The following is a 17,406-nucleotide window of genomic DNA, read 5'->3' as shown; positions in this document are numbered from 1 at the left end:
CTTCGCGCTCAGGCATTAGTGTGTTTATTCACACAGGGCCCAGGGGCCACAGGGAGAGTAGGAAAATGACATTAAGCCACAGGGATCACCTTTCACCTCTCTTTAGACGCTCCCAAGCAGTGCCACTAGCTTTGGGAGCTTCACAACATGGAAATCCAATCGCAGGGCCGTTGTTTTGGGGACAATAGCTGCTGGTTAAGTATAGGGCCAAGAAGTGTACAGTATCTTCCATATGTGCCGCAGGGTTACTGTTGAATAGCTTACAGACTGCTTCAGAAAATAGCCTGGAACATGTAGAACATCAATGCTTTTCAACAATGGCTCTCTTCTTGCCTCTGTGCCAGAAGGGCCAGATTTATGGAGAGTTCTCCAGTCAGCAGGCTCCCACCTGAGCTCAGGATCTCTTCTCCAGACTTATGGAGGGCCTGTTGACTCTCCTTGCCTGGCCTGTGTGTTTAGTTGGACGGCCTTGTCTTGATATGTTTGCTATTTGTGTCATACTCTTTCCATTTTCAGATTCTAGATGGACACAGAGCGTCATGAGATGTTCAGAGAATGGAATACTTTCATCCAGACGGTGTGGCGCTTCGGCTTGCTGGAGGCTCAGACTGTTGAAATTTAAAACGATAGGATGTGATCTTATCCAGTCATTAATGTTTGGCTGTGACACGTGGTGCACCAGCTACACTACGAAGGTTTTTGGAAATCGCGTGCGCTGCGAACAACCTTCCCCCTCTGTGGAAAGAGAACGACATCTTTACCAGCATTGCCCTGCATTGCAAAAGTCGAGTAGACAGACTGCGTCCGAGCATGTGCACAAGTCTGCTAAGTCGGAGCAGACTTGTGCACAATGCTGAGCCAATCAGCATTCCCCTCACATCTTCAGCTTGTTTAACATGGACCTTCTCATTGTTTAATGGGTCACACATATGTGAGCACATCTCACATATTCAGGCCTCCCTTCATTGGCTTTCAGCTGCTTTTACTGGCCCCGATTGACAAGGCAGAAATTTAGATCGAGCTTTATCTGTTTAAACTCCCAAACTTTGGACATCTTTGCTTCCTGTTTCTAAGTTTTTTTATAAAACATTTATTTTTCTTCTATAACGTTTGGCCTGGTGTAAGTTGATATGTTCTTTTTATTGTCTTTGGTTTTATGTGTGTGTTTTTAATGTTGTTTTGTGTTTATTCTTTGATTTGTCTTGGTTTTGTACGGCGCTTTGGGCAAACTTATGCTTTTTAAATGTGCTTTAGAAATAAATTGGATCTGGATTTGAAATGTCTTAAGCATTCCTGTTGCTCCGACTCAATATTTGGAAGCGTGGCCAACTTCCTCCGTTCACTTCCTCTAAAACCACAATGCCAAAGCAGCACAGAAACTCAACATCATCGTTCAGAGCTCCTGCCTTCTGTTCACTGATTGGCCAGGGTGAGATGGATCCTGAGAAATTGAGCTCTATGGAACAAATTTGCTTAGGAGATGAGAATCGTTGTGTAGAAAGGTAACGGCCAGGCTACTTTATTCTTGGTTTCTTCCTTCACCTTCGCTAGGCTGTTTTGTTTGTTCACCAGGTTTTAATGGGAAACTCTTCCATATTTTCCCAACGTACTGCTTTTTAAATTTTTCTTTTTTAATTGAAGTGACATATTTGAGTTGTGATGGCTTCAGCGTGTCGTTGAACCTGTTTTCCTGGCGGGGACGCCATCACATGCCAGCCCAGAAAAGGTTGCCTACGAGCCAAACCCCAGCCCAGGATAACAGCAGCGCAGCTTCAAACAGGACTTGTCAAAACAGCCTTCCGCTGTCCAATCTCATCTTCTTGATCCACAGGAATTCCTCAGCAGAGGCAGAGGAATGACGCTCAGCGCTTGCCATCACATCAGACTGCTCCGCTTCAACAAACACACCAAAGTCCTGTTTGTTTGCTCTGAAAACAATCAGCCCAGGGCCTGCTGTTTCATCCAGCATGACATCATTTTTGCAGTGATGACGTGTCAGTGTCAGGTATTTTTTAGGAGGAATTGGTTTAAGCAACTGCTGAGTACTTTTCACTTTTTTCTCCAAAAAGTGAAACGGTTTAAACGAAACCTCCTGAAAAAAATAGATACTGCAGGGATGTTCTAAAACACACAATTTCTACTTCATGTTCAAACAAGAAATCACTCCTTTGACTTTTCTTGAGACATTATGTGTTTTTTTTTCTTTTCTTCGTTGCTACGTGTCCATTCTGTCATCCAGTTTTTAATGGGTTTCAGTCACAGACTGTCATTTTTTAATCCAATTTGAACCATCTTCCCTTTTTTTTTTTGGTTAATTCAAAGCAGATAAGGTGGCCTTTTTTTGTTACCCAGATGTACAGCAGGAATGTGTTCAAAAGTTCTGCCAAATTTCAATTTCCTTCAGCTTTTTCTTGGGTTCATATTAAGCCTTTTTAAAATGTAACCACCGTGTGCTTGTCAGGTCGGACCGTGTCTCTGACGTTTTATCTTAACCCTTTTAGAAGTCCTGATCTCCTGAAGTAGAAGTCAACAGAAAAAAAGAGAATAAATTAACTTTCCAGATTTATTACAAGCTTATTGTTCTCTTCATCTTCAAAGCCTGTCTGCCTAAACAAATGACTGAGGAAGGTTCACACAAACCGCAAATAATGGTGCTATGACTTCATCGGACACAAGAATATGTTGGACTGGAGCGTTGTTAAGTCCAGATCAGGTTTTCAGCTTCAGCTCGACATTTTTAGCAAGTTGCCATGATTGTTCAACCTGGAGAGGTCATGCGCCAGAGCTGAGTAAACAGCAGAAAGCTACAGCTTGGTCAAGCGTTCAGGTCAAGGACCCAAAGAGCCTCGAGAGACTTGCCACCCCCTGGGTCATTAATAATTAATGAAATCTGAGGCAGGGGACAGAATGCCATGACTAAACAGGCAAAGAGCAAAGGCAGTAAAACAAGACTGGCCAGGAAGGGAAGGTGGGGGAGGTATGGGGAGAGGATCAAACCCTGGACACAAGTTGTGCTTTCACTGTAAGATCTAGAAGCTCCAGACACAACAATGGAGAGAAAGTGAGATTTAGATCTTTACCCTTAGTCTGTAAGAAACCAGAGGTTCAAAAAGTGCAAAAAAAACAACATGTGGAGACAGTTGGAGACAGTCAGCGAAATGAAAAACAGCATGAAACTCTGTCCTTTTCCCATGAAATCCAGCAGCCCTCACTGTCCAACAAAACACGTTCCTGCCCTAGAGGTGCTATCATAGCCAGACCTCCATTACGAGCTCAGCCTGATGAAAGAGTAACTAAAGGGGGGGGCTTAGCAGGTTTGGCTTCTAACCCTCCCCCCACTGGGTCAGATATGAAAACAGATAGTTCTACATGATATTATATAGCAAGTGGTTTTTAAGAGGCTCTGTTTGAACAGTGAAATGTGACCCCTGTCTCCTTCTCAGCAGTTTTCTAATTATCTCTGGTGATCAGCAGCCTTTTATGCCAACTCCAGACTCCAGATTCTCCTTTTAATAGATAAACGGATGTTGTTGCTGGTGATGTTGGAGAGGGGGAAAAAAAAAAAACTCACTCTTGAAACCACAACAGAAAGACATTTCTTGGTTGGACTTGTAATTTGTCTGATGCCGTTTGGTTTCTTTGCAGACTTCCTCAGACGACTGCGACCCCCACGAAGGAATCCATGAGGGGAAGGAGGGCATGTACCGCCTGCAGGTGACCCAGTTTGTCCAGAGGCTGGAGTTCTGGCACAAAGACTTGAAGAACACCTTGGTCACATCGATTACAGTGGTTCCAGTCAATGGTCGCACTGTGGCGTACCTCGGCACGGCAGATGGACGGCATATACAGGTAAGGAGATCAACACCAGGCTGCAAAGGGCTGGTAAAACCAAAATCCTGTGCAGTATGTCAATTTTAAATTTTTTTATGTGGCAGGTGTTTGTTTGCATGGGAGTGATTAAATTAGATGTAAGTTTCTCTGTTAGGACTAAGTAGGCAGAAACTCTACATCGGGGTGTCCAAAGTCGGTCCTCAAGGGCCGGCATCCTGCACATTTTAGTTCTGTCCCTGGTGGTAGTAACAATCTTTTCAGCATGTCAATGTTCCTCTTAGGCCATCTAATGAGCCATCATTTGATCCACGTGCTTTAAACCAGGGAGGGAACTAAAACATACAGGATGCCGACCCTTGAGGACCGACTTTGGGCACTCTGCTCTACATGAATACATCAAAATATATCCAGGCCATTAAAAAAACACTACACGACAAAACAAGACGATATGTTTTTCATTACATAACTAAAGGTGGGAACAAAACCCAAACTGATTACAGAATCATGAGGAATCTAAGATTCTCAAACCTTGGTCTGATGTTGGATTTTTAAGATTTTTTTGTCTAATTTGTCAATTCTAAGCTGGTTTTTAGGCAAAAAATAAATAAACAAATAAGAAAGCATAGGCAATGCTCCTTTATTGTGTTTTTGCAATTTAAAACAGGTCTCTGTTCAACATGGATCTATTTATCAGTCTTAAGTTGTTTACATTTTGAAATAGAGATGATGATTGCAGTCCGAACTCAATGAAATACTATGAAATAGTCCTTCAATCTATCATCAACTGCTTGGATGCTAACTTTAGCTTTGCTAGCAGCTAACAGTTGGCTTGTGGCAGCATTTTTGCTGTGTTTACAAAATGTTTGCGTCACGTAACATTACCGTTTCTTTCTTCACCGAGTACCTAAACTGCTGCCGCATGAGCTTTTTAGAACTCATGGATTCTTCTTCAATGCCAGTTTGATATTAGTTGGATTTGTCAGAACCTCCTGCCATTCTTCTTTCAAAATAACTCTCTAAAACATTGATATACACAGAGTGCCAAGCTCAAAGACTGCACATTTATATCTAAGCCTAATAACATCAGCCCGAAATATTTCTCCAGAGAACCATAAGCTGGAAGCAGTTACTGCTTCATGAAAATTCCTTTTCATGAGTAAACAAAACTTCAACACCCTGAGTATATTTCAGACATTAGTTGACTTTAATTGTTTGATGTCTTTACATAACTTGGAGTTGGTGTTCCACATCAACTGTGGTTCTTATTTATCTTGTATCATAATCAGGCCAAATCTGGCTTTCTGAAGGCTGTAGTTGAGTAATGCAAGTACACTGTAAAACATTTGAAGGTGGTTTAAAATAAAAATTCACCTGCTGCCTTGACAATTCAATTAAAGTCAACAGGAAAACTGTTTTGGTTTTTAACTCAGAAATTAAAGTTCATGAAGTTGATTTCACAATAAGAAACAAAAAACATTTAAGTTAATTAATCTTGAATTGTGAGTTTTAACTTAATGCTGCAATTTAAACCAAATAATTATTTCACAATATCATAGAAAAAACTGGCCTCATCTAGTTCATCTATTATTTTCACTGTTAATATCAAGTTAAAATAACTTAAAATAACTTTTTTTACTTTACTAATTTAAATTCTTGTTTCAAATTGCATGAACAAAATTTCTAATCTGATAATGAATTTTATTAAACATCACAATAAAATTCTGTTCAGAAACATTTAGTGTGAATAGGACTTATCCTCAAGCTTTGCAACCTGTCAGTTGCATTAAATAAACATTTGCCTTAATAACACACAAGAGTCAGATCAATATAACACACAAAAACATGCTGCTAAGCACTCTGGGAAATAGTTCCCACTCCTGTCTTTTTCTTTTTTTTAAGCTTTGTTTAAGTGCTAACCTAAATACTCTAGTTTAGTCAACTCTTGGAGGTTTGACAAAATGAATAAACGTTAACACAACTTACTACTTGTAAGTTTATCTTTCACAAACTCACACATTTAGGTTCAAAATCTAAAACTCACTTTTTATTTGACTTAAAAATAGAACATAGTAGACACAACTAAATGCTGCTCAAATGTTTTACAGTGCAGCAAATATATTAAGGCTGTTGTAGTTTAATCAGCTTCCAATGGCAAACTTGTGTTGTTTCATGTCACACCATAGAATGCAACACCTTGTTTCCTGCTTTACCCGCCATTCCATCAGTAAAACAACATGTCAGGGTCATGACTGCTGACTGAAGCCTGCGATTTGTGTTGCATTGTTAAAATACTATCGCGAACGGAATGAATCGCCAAAAAGCAAAAACTGAGTTGCGTCACGTATTTTCGAAACTCAAGAAATAAAAAGCATGCACGAAAAAAAGCAGCAGAGACATGGAAAATCGGCATGACAGCTGCAAGGAAAGGCGGGGAGGGCAGAGACAGCGGCAGCAGAAAGCGAGGGGGCTTACAGGCTGAACGGTACGTTAATGGTGAACGACGGGCTTCCCTAACGCGTTCCCTTGCACGGCATTCTGCGAGTTCCTTGCAGCTGTTGCCATGCTTTTCCAGTCAGTCCTAAAGCCAGCCATGCCACTTCACGCTTAGCCCCCCTCCTCACCCCGATACCCAGAGCCCCGTTCCTCCCAGGCTCCATCTCCACTAACATACGCGAGCTGATTTGTTTTCAGCTTTAGCTAAAGCAGGAGTCCAAACTTCGCGAAGTTAACCATTTAGTTAAGCAGTGGCAAGCGGCGCACGGCCACACGACCAGGATTAAGTCTTTGCTTGTAGAATAAACAGAGAAAAGCAGCCGATAGAAGAATGAGAATAGGAAGAAATGAGGACGAGCCAGTTTTAGGGATTACAGCCTGAAGTAAAATGAAAGCAGCAAACATGGTAAAAAAATTTAAAAAAAAACACTTTTACTCAAAATGTAGGCTCACACTCAGATGGGATGAATCTGTCAATTATCTATTCATATATTCTCAAAAGTGTCACTGTGGTCCTCAGCTTAAAGCTGTAGTATGCACCTTTTATGAAAGATAAATATTTTATTACATGTGTTGAAACTGTCACTATTTGGTGACAGTTTGGTATGAGACACATAATAGGCGAAAGAAAATCAAACTCCTCTGCCTTCTCTCAATGCTAACAAGAAACAACCAATCAGAGGCAGGAGGCGGATCTTAGCGCTGTCAATCATCCTTGCACACGCCTGCTCATCCTCTCGTCCCCCTTGTGGTAAACTATAGCTTTTTCCTGATAGCAGAGCCTGTCATGAACACTGAGGTTAGTTAGCATAGCCACCACATTGAGCAGTGAGTACATGAGACTGATTGACAGTCTTGGCTCTGGTCAGGAGCGGTGCATTTCTTCACTCAGGGTGGAGGAGATGGATCTTCACATTTTATCTGTCTCATACCATATGGTCGCTACAAGGTGACAGTTTTAACACACATGTAAAAAACATGTTTTATAAAAGTTACATGCTGGAGCTTTAAGACATCTTCTGTTTTTGTGGTTTTTGTTGTTTTAAATTTAAGTTCAGACTCCTTTGCAATTCCACTAGAGATTTATTCCAGCAACAGGACCTCCTAACTCCAACCCAATCTGAACATTGTCAACTTTTCTTTAAACTTAAACATTGTTAGAAAGAATCAGTATTTGCTCGTTAGGCAGTAAGATTTTTAAAATTGTCCAATAATATATTTTTTGGACTAATTTTTGACTTGGTAATTCCAAGTCGCTAAGATCCTTCATTTGAACCCAGACGGAAACCTTTCATCCCCAAAGTCACCCTGGTATGCATTTGACCTGATGACCCCCTGACCGCCTGCTGCCTCCATCTAAAGCTATGCAGAAGAAAACCTACAAGACGTTCTCATCAAAATCAACTTCATTGTTCGTTGGGTCAAAAGGACCTGTCAACTTTTCATGCGTTTGAGCTTCCTTGTCAGCCGTGGTGGACAAAGCGAGAAGGAATATGGGGCAGAGGCAGTGAAAGAAAAGGAACGTTGTTTCCCCCCCCAGTGGACTGACTCAGGAAGCGTTCCCTCGACTTCAGTCGGCCCACTGTGGGAATTACACAGTGCCAGTGTTTATAGGCCAAACTTCCCCCCAGGCTCCTTAATACAATAAGCTGTAATTTACACCACTATTACCTCCAGAGAAATGGCTGTTGTGTGGCCCCGTCCCCTGCGGAAAGCCACCTATTATCCTCGCTGTCACAAAAGCTAACGTTGATCATGAGGTTCAAGCAGTGAAAGAATGATGCTGGAAAACAAGATGTTTGTCAGCAGAGGAATCAGAGGCCAAGCTGCGGTTCAGCCAACTGAGTAAAAAAGTACATTTAAAGTTTACTACGCTGAGTGTGTCGTGTTTTTCCTGGATGCCCTGACGCATCGTAGGCTTGAACAAAAGGGTGAAACAGTCAACAGCTTCAGCGCCCGTTGGCCAGTGCCATAAAACATGCACGCACACCACAAGTCACCACTGGATTGTCTTAACTGTGTTGCTGGCTGCTAGGTGTGTGTGTGTTTGTGTGTGTGTGCACATCTAAGTGTGGGTGTGTGTATAATTTAGAAAAACCTCACGTTACTGCAGTGACCACATACCCCACATACGCTGTTCAGTTTTGTTTGTTCCAAAGCCAAAAGCTGCAGCGTAACCACAACGGATAAATATTGCACCAGGTGTGTTTCGCTGAAGGTGTGAGGGCGTGTGTGTGTGTTAGTGAAATTCAAGATTTCATTGTATGTGAGCCTGGAGTTGATGGTTGATGTTTACCTAATATTAGCATACAGAACAATGATTTCCATTCCCACTTTCTGAAAGTGAATATAGTGGGAATTCGTATGTCTTCCTCTCAGCAGTGGTCTTCTTTACCACTTTGCCCCACAGACCAGGTTTGAGGAAAGTGCAATTGGTAGTTGTCCTGCTGACAGATTTTCCCATGATGGTTGTAGCGTGACAAAATGTGAGAAAGTTCAAGAGGTGTGAATAATTTTTGCATGTCTCTGCACATGTTCACTTTACCCAACCAGTTTGGGTTCATGTTGGATCTAAGCTGAAGTGAGCCTGACTTGCCAAGCATCATTGAGCTTTTAGAAGCCTTAACACTGACAGTAATGAAAAAGAAAAAATGCTGCTTTCACACAACTCTGCTTTACTCAGTGTCATGTTATAAAATACGGCAAAGCAGAGAGGCCTCAGGGAGGGATGATACATTCTGGATGGTTTATCTGCTCCAGTTCCCTGTCAAGGTGTGCTGGCACAGCGCTGCAATAATTTATGGATGTCCTCTAGCTTCTTCAGTCCTTCCATCATACAGACCGCATATGACATGTCCCACTTTGTATTATTCTCGGCGTTTATTAGGCTACCTCTGCATCAATGAAAAGGTGGTGAGTGAATAAAATCCCACCATCTGACAGAGCGTCCTGACCTAACCTCCCCTTTGGCAGGAATGTACTGTGAGGGAGAAAGGCAAATGTCTTTGTCAAACATCTGACATTGAGGTCGAAGTTATGAACTCTAAGCACATGAGTTCTGTTTAGTCTGTTTGTGAAGTTTTGAAGAGATGCAGTAGAATAATGAAAACATAATTAAACCCATTTATACCTGAAACCTCACAACCCAAACCAAGTTTCGCTGATTAACATCGAATTAACTCGGAGCAGTTAATTGGTTCTCAGTAGCTGCGTTTCCATTATGAATGTGCACAAAATTTGATCAATGTTCAGCTATTGTTGAAAAGAATGCAATTTTGCAATTGTAGTGTTTTCGTTAATCAGGAACAGTTATAATCACACACGAATAAGTTTGTTCACCAGATAAGTCATTAAAAACACATTCTGTGATCCTGTTGTCTTCTTCTTCGTAGTTTGCGTCAGTGAAACCATCTGGTTGTTGATCACGTGACCCCTGGGATGTGGGAAAAGTGCTTGCATTGCAGTTTTGGGAAACAAACCAATTTTGGTACGGCCAAAAAAACAATACCTCATTTAGCGCCAAGACTTTGTATCAAAAAAGGAGAGTTTGGTTTTTTCTGTAGAAATTGCAGTGTTTCCATCAAGCAAATTTAATGTTGAAATGTCAAATTGCTGTTAACGCAATCACACAATCGCTATGTTGGTATCTAGACCAGAAACTGTTCTAGATGTTCGTAAAGTGTGTGTTTCCTTCCAGGTACTCTTCTCCAGGTTTACGTCGCCCCATGTGAACATCGGCCTGGACTCCAGTCCCGTCTCTGCCAGCGTAGTTCTGCCAGACACGTCGCACTCTGAGGGAGCCGTGCTGATGGCCACTGGCAGCAAGGTAGACAGGAGGCCACACATTATCCACAACATTACATGTTCTTTTTGTTCTTTGCTTCATCAATTAAAAAAAAGAAACACAAGATCATTCTGACGGGAATCTATTCAGATTTTATTCACTATCTGTAGCTACATTTCCTTTAATTATGTGGTTTTACACAAACTCAGAGAACTGAAACAAGGTGTACTTTCTTGTACAGATTTTTTGTAGAAGATGATCAAAAGCTTTTGAACCAGCAACAGGAGTTAGATTGACATAAAGGCTCAGGCTCAGATAAAATGAAATAACCTAATTTAAATGTTTTTATCCTTTTTTAAGAGGTTTTTGTTGTAAATTCTGTTCTTTTCCCTCCTAGATCACCAAGATCCCTCTGATTGGCCCAGGCTGTGGTCAGCTGACCACGTGTACATCTTGTTTGCTGTCATCCAAAGTGACGCAGTGTGGCTGGTGTGATGGCCGCTGCACCAGAAGGCCTCAGTGTCCCTCCACCTCCGCCTGGAGTCAGGACAACTGCACACCGGTCATCACCAAGGTACGCAAAGTACAGCCGGTATAAATATGGCAGCATAAGGTCAACGGTCGGATAATACTAAACTGATTAACAGGTGCTAAATACAGCAATGGGCCGATGTTAACATCCAATATTTATTTCCATCTTGTTGCCTTTTGTTTCTGGTTGTGTTTTTTTCCCAAAAGGTGTCAAAAAGGTAGAGAAAAACATATAACATCGGTAAATATTGGTTATCAGCCATAGCAGGAATATTGATATCGGATATCGGCAGAAATGTTCATTTTGGTGCATCGCTAGTTACGAGTGATTAGACATGTACCTTCTCTGCAATGCAGTATTTGATTTATATTACTAATCTTATTCACTTACGATTGACAGCTGCTGTCCACCACCATCTTCTTTCCTCATCAAGAGGTTTATGACAAAATGACCATTTTGGTTTGCATCTTTATCTGTTTGTCCAACTGACTGCGCAGCGCCCTGTGATCATTTTGTACAGTAAAATCAGCTAAATAAAAGTGATTTTAGGCAAAAAGCTGTTTGTTTAATTGCATCCACTCTGAAGAGTGTTTGCCAGTGATTAGGTATGGCGTCTTCTCTAAACTTCTAATCACGGGTCTGGTCCGTTCAAGCTGAAAGTTGTCCGATTCCGGTCTTTTCTTAAAACTAAAAACTGTTTGGTTTTTTTTAGCTTAGGTCTAACAGAATGACTGTGACTGCCTTCAGTTCGCGGTTCAATCAGAACTCTGATCAGAACGGATCCATTCTCCTCTGCATTGTCACAGGTGTTTCCGTCCTCTGGACCAATCAGGGGTTCTACAGCCGTAACTATTTGCGGACGCAACTTCGGCTTCGACAAGACGGAGAACTTCAAAACTTCGATGGTGAATGTGGAAGTGGCAGGAGCTCAGTGCAAGCTGGCTAGACAGGACAATGTCAACAGGTGTGTGTGCGTGCGGGGGTGTGCGTGCGTGTGTGTGTGTGTGTTTTGGGTTAGTGTTATTGACTGGCAATAACCAGGTTTTGGGAATTGCTGTGGTGTGTGTACCTTAATAAAGACTCTAAGTTGGTTTTATGAGCGAGAGAGACACCTGGCTGCTGCTCTAACAGGACAGATTGTGTGGAAGGAGGAATGTTAAAAAGCATCCACCATTTAACCCCTCCAACCCTCCTCCCCCCAGCCTGCCACATTCAACTCATGACTACCTTAACAGAAAAATTGCTGGGAAAAAAAAAAAAGAAAATCACCGAATACAATCTTCAGTCTCTTCCAAATCCACACTCAAGAGCTCCTTATTGCTCCAAACAACTTCATTACAGGAAATTTTTCTAAAAAGATGGCCTTCACCATGCCACATAAAGATGAAGTCTTTGTGCATTCCTGCTGGGTACTGCATGATTATTGAATTAGGCTAAACGCTGGGTGCTGTGGTGGTGAATAATGCCTGGTCTGTGTGTTGTTTGGGGGGTCGGGAGCAGATGGACTGAGATGCAGTGTTCCCCGTCGTTCAGTGGGAACTTCACTCCGTCCGGACACTTGGTGAAGGTCACCAGTGGCCACGCGGTGGCCAAACTGGAAGGCTTCAAATTTGTGGTAAGATGTTTTTTTTTTTTTCTTTCTCTGAATAGATTTTGTTTTGTTTTGTATTGAAGTGAAGAGAGCGACTCCAAATGAGGTCCATTTTCTCATCTTTCAGTTAAGATTTTTCTGCCTGTAATTATCCACAGTGCAGATTATATAGTACATTACAAAAGCCATAGCCATTTCTGACAGTTTATCCCAATAAAAAGCAGAACTTCCAGAACTTCCAAAACACATTTTAGGTATTTCAGCCCACACAAAATGGAAGGAAAACAATTAAAAATCGGAATAATACGGTTTGCATTTTTTATTTGATCATTTTGGTCTGACACTTTTGAATAAAATCCAGTGCGACGAATTTTGCTTCAGATGTCCTGTTCTGTGTAAATGGAGCCTGTGTTGGTGTGATTACAGCAGAAACAGAGATGACACAAACCTGTCAGAGGAAAAGACGTGTTGGTTTACGCAGCATAAAAATAAACCGTCCAGTCCGTCACAGTGATCGCTGCCTCATTCTTTGGGCTTGAAAACCTTTCACTGGTGTGCACTGATGACCACGACTGTGTGTCAGTCTGCAGTACAGTGATCCCTCGTTTTTCGCGGGGCTTGCATTCCGAAAATAAAACCCAATAAGTGAAATCCGCGAAGTAGTTACCTTTAGTTTTACAATTATTATACAGCATAATTAAATACTCTACATTGAAACCAAATAACAAAACCTGTTTTCAGGTCAGCGGGTGTGCGTGTTCATCAATAGGGCCTTAATGTGATCCGGAGTCATGTCATTAAAGCCATCTAGTCTAAGCTGCCCTGTGAGATTCACAGCTGTATCTACCGCAGAGCGATGGATCTCGTCAAGCGAGCCTGTGGTCGGGTCTTGCGCTGATTCTGGCCGCAGTTTTTTCCAGCAGGCATTCAAAGTTTTCAGCTTCCATCTCCTGAATGACCAATCTGTATTACTTATATTTAAATACCGTAACGTTATTGACACACAGGTAGAGAGGATGCAGAAAACAGTGCACTATGAAAAAAACTGCACCAAAAAATCAGCGAAGCAGCTAGACCACGAAACGTGAACCGCGTTATAGCGAGGGATCACTGTATTTTATTTTTCATCTGGTTTGAATGTATTTCCAGTATAGAAGCAGAAGTTGCACCTGAGTGCTGTGCGGTGTAGAGGTTCCATAAGGGTTTCTTTTCCAGATTCTGAACCTTTGCTGCATGTCTTCTCTCATACTCTCTCTCGGTCTCAATTCCTGTCTGATCTGCTGCAAATGAAGATTGTACCTAATTACTACAGCCTTTAAAAAACTCTTCATTTCCTCTCCATTCATCCATCCATCCAGGACCCTGTGATCAACAACATCTTTCCCACATTTGGTCCAAAGTCTGGTAACACCATGTTGACTATCAGAGGAGCCTTTCTGGACACTGGAAACAAACAAGTGGTGACTGTAGGGAAGACAAGCTGCAAGATCCAAAGGTCAGTAATGTTTCACTGAATGAAGTCCTGGTTTCTCCCTCTTTCTTTCTTTCCTTTTTTTATACTTCTTTTTCTTAAAGGGGTAGTATTATGTAAAATTGACTTTTTTGAGCTTTACATCATGTTATAATGTCATTCCTTTTTCAAAATTAGACCTAAAGAGTTGCTTTCATTCATTCACGCATGTTTGAGAAATCCTTTAATCTCCATGGTAACCATTCAGCTGTGTGAAACGCCTGGGTGAACTTAGCACAGCTTTTGAGACGCAGTTTCTCCCCAGACCTGCAGTTTCCAAGCTTCCGCCTCAGAGCAGCCCTCCCTCTGTGACTCCCCACTCAGCTCCTTCAGACTAGTCAACAGCAATTAGCAAACAGTTAGTGGAACTCAGCATTTGCTGAGCTCATTATAGGAGATACTTGTTAGTGAAACACTGGTAAAAACATTGTTAAAGAATAGACCTGTCATAACAAATTTTGTTGAACAATAAATACGTCTAGTAATTATTGCGATGAACAATAATGTTGTTTCACAATCATTTTCAAGCAACATATAGATAATTGCATAATAATACAAGTTCTCCCTCTAAAAGACCAAAAATCTTAAATTTTTTTAAAGATCACTCAACACTGGGACTGGAAGATATTTTGAATATCAGAAATAAAACAATAAATAAAATGGCAATGAAAACCACTTACAACCAAAACCATAAATAAAGTAAATTATGATGCCTCTATTAACAAAATCACCCTCCAATTAATCACCATAATCATTTGAATTTATAATGTAATTAACTGATTCATTGTTCATTGTGAGAGGCTTATTAAAGCCTCTCACAATGGCTGTGATGACTTCCTGAAGGCGGAAGTCATCACAACAGAAAGAACGGGAGCTTCTTAAAGAGACAGAGGCCCAATTTCAAAGTGTTAAAACACAGTCAAATTTCTTTTAAGTAATTTTTGATATGTATACAGCATCTTTAAAACACCTGAAGGTAACATAGTTAATTGATTGTTCACAGCTGGAAAACATAACACTGCCCCCTTAAGTGTTTAGCATCCTTTGCTGGACTAACAGCTAACAGAAAACCTCTGCAACGCTTCGCCCTCAGCCTGTCGTTCTCCATGCTGATCTGTAAGACGCCACCGCACACACATGCCGTCCCCTCAGAACAGCCGGTGAAGCTGACGGTGGATTCGGTGGAGCGCCAGGCGCCCGTGCCGTTCACCTACAACGAGGACCCGGTCATCAGCAGCATCCAGCCGCTGCGCTCCTTTGTGAGGTGAGTGTCCAAACGCGGTTCTCATTTTGGTCCTCGGCGTCTCCGCATGTCACGCTAGAATTATCACGAATATGAACCTAAGCTCGTCCGTGTGTCATCGCCTGACAGAGGAGCAGTGATGGGTGGGATGAGGCAGACTAATGCCGGAGTTTTACAGCAGTAGGAAGTGAGTGGGAGGTGACGAACTGCTAATGCAAACAGCAGGTGCCTCCCAGCGGGAATCTCCTGTGTCTGATGTTGACGCTGCTCTCCGTTCCCTCGCCGTAGCGGAGGCTGCACCGTCTCGGCTCAGGGCTCCTACCTCCAGTCCGGCCTCCAGCCCCAGATGGTTCTCAGGACGGCTCAGGACGCCGCCGTCTTCCACGTGGTGAGTGTGACAGGAAGCTTCTCCACTAGGCCGTGATCTTGACACATTTAAATCCTCGCTTGGAACAAAGCGGAGAAACACTCCGTGAAAAAGTTTTTTTGTTTTGACGTAGCTGAAAGGAAACACATTTCCACCTGTTTCCTTTCTTGCATTCAACAAGATCAGTCAAACTCATATTTGATAAATTCCTGCATACAGTTTAATCCCAGCATTTCCCAGGTGAAAAAAAAATACTTTAGTATACTAAATTTTAACATACTTTAGCATACTTTTATCGATGTACTTAAACTGTACTATTTTGGAACAACAAATTTTGTGCTTAGTATACTTTAGTAGTATTTAAATAGTATTAAATTACAACTAATAGTATATTTTAGTATACTATACGTACTTGTTTGGAACAACTTCAAGTGTACTTATAGTGTACTTAAAGTATACTTTTTAAATATATTTCAGAGCTTTATTATTATATTTTGATATAATTATTATATTTTGAGTGTAATAATTCTGTCTCAGAATTATATTAAAAATATATATTTATTATACTTCAAATATATTTTAAATATACTGTTAATATATTAGTAATGTATTTAAATGAAACTTTGATTTCCTGCTATTGATAATAAACTAGAATTTTAATTACTCGTGAAAGTCTTTATTCCTACGTACCTATTTTGTAAATGACATGCATAACTACACTACAGTACTTACATTGTTTTAGGCTAAAATTGGATGGAAAGATTAATTACACAAGATGCCCAAGATAATTCAAATATTTTGTTTTATTACCGACATTTTAAAATTGTCCAGTTTTACTCACAACTTTATGAACTTTACATAAATTATGAGTTTACACATCAAAAGTGAACACGTGAACATGAAAATTTAAGTGACAATAAAACATGAAAGTGAGGATCAACGACAGAACATTCCCGTTCACCGCACTTTACAGAAACCTGCAAAAAAGAACAATAGAGCAATTAAACATAGAAAGCATTTGTATTTGAAGAGAACAGAAAAATGGCAAATAAAAAAAAAAAACCTACAATTTTAAGACGTTGTGGACTCGCCATGTATGTGACATCATAAGAACTGATGATGATTGGGACCAGCTGCCTGCGGTGGAAAAACATTTCTGGGTGTTTTCTTTGCCTGTTTATGTTAGAAGTAGAAAAAAAAATAGTCAGCAATGTCATAGAATCAGTTGATGTTGGCATTAACTATGAAGCTGTTTTAAGTGTGGACTTAAGGAGACAAACTACCTTAAAATCTTTCCATCCATGATCTAAACACACTGATCCTTGCAGGGTAGCGAGGGGGCTGGTGGTGCCCATCTCCAGCAGTCATCAGACGAGAGGCAGGGTTCACCCTGGACAGGTCACCAGTCCATCACAAGGCCCTGAAAGTCAACAACAAATAAAAAAAAATGAAAGATAAATGTTAGATTAACAAGAAGAGAAAAATTCTTTCCAGTTATCTTAAAATCAAATCATGTTTATTAAGCACTTAGTGTTGGTAACACAGCAGTTTTTGTTGTTGAAAATGTAGCTAGCTCCTCATTGAAAAAACAAACTTACATCATGAAGACAATGTGAAGGTTCATCCTTAGAGCTGGTTGGTGATCTGGTGGAGTCAGAGCTTCTTCTGAGACAGAAAGTCTTTAGGTTTCTTAACACCTGATTTCTCTGGCTTCCTCTTTCATCTTCATTTGCTTAGTTAAACTGCAAACATATGTTGAAGATAAAAACATTGATGAACGAGTTAGAACAACAACCTCACAATATCAAAGTCTCTCTGTCTTATGGAGCTTAATTAAAACCAAGTTAGTTTATGAAATAAAGTATAAGTCGCAACAAACAACCTCCATGCAGTTATAACATGAAGCTGAATGATTGCTATAGTAATAAGTCACAATAAAATTTATAAAATAATTATGTAAGAAACCAACGTAAGTTATATATCTTTACTGCACTGTTTATAATTAAATGAAGATAATTAATAAGCAAACTTATCACCAGCTAGCAACACTTAGCA

General features: G+C 40.7%; 1 protein-coding gene across 2 annotated transcripts in view; it reads left to right on the top strand.

The window, feature by feature from the left end:
* met (MET proto-oncogene, receptor tyrosine kinase) overlaps window positions 1–17,406 on the top strand; it is an 89,601-nt gene that overhangs the window by 31,296 nt on the left and 40,899 nt on the right. For both annotated transcript variants that reach the window (XM_008410638.3, XM_008410639.3), the window contains exons 3-10: window positions 3,646–3,849; window positions 10,022–10,150; window positions 10,506–10,682; window positions 11,447–11,604; window positions 12,141–12,255; window positions 13,590–13,726; window positions 14,835–15,005; window positions 15,273–15,372. In XM_008410638.3, coding sequence (XP_008408860.1) covers window positions 3,646–3,849; window positions 10,022–10,150; window positions 10,506–10,682; window positions 11,447–11,604; window positions 12,141–12,255; window positions 13,590–13,726; window positions 14,835–15,005; window positions 15,273–15,372 — 1,191 coding nt within the window. The remainder of the gene's footprint in view (window positions 1–3,645; window positions 3,850–10,021; window positions 10,151–10,505; window positions 10,683–11,446; window positions 11,605–12,140; window positions 12,256–13,589; window positions 13,727–14,834; window positions 15,006–15,272; window positions 15,373–17,406) is intronic.

The sequence above is a fragment of the Poecilia reticulata genome, chromosome 6, assembly GCF_904066995.2.
Source record: "Poecilia reticulata chromosome 6, P_reticulata-male-v2, whole genome shotgun sequence".
NCBI lineage: Eukaryota > Metazoa > Chordata > Actinopteri > Cyprinodontiformes > Poeciliidae > Poecilia > Poecilia reticulata.
Note: the sequence above shows the minus strand (reverse complement) of the source record. Positions and strands in the feature narration are given on the sequence as shown.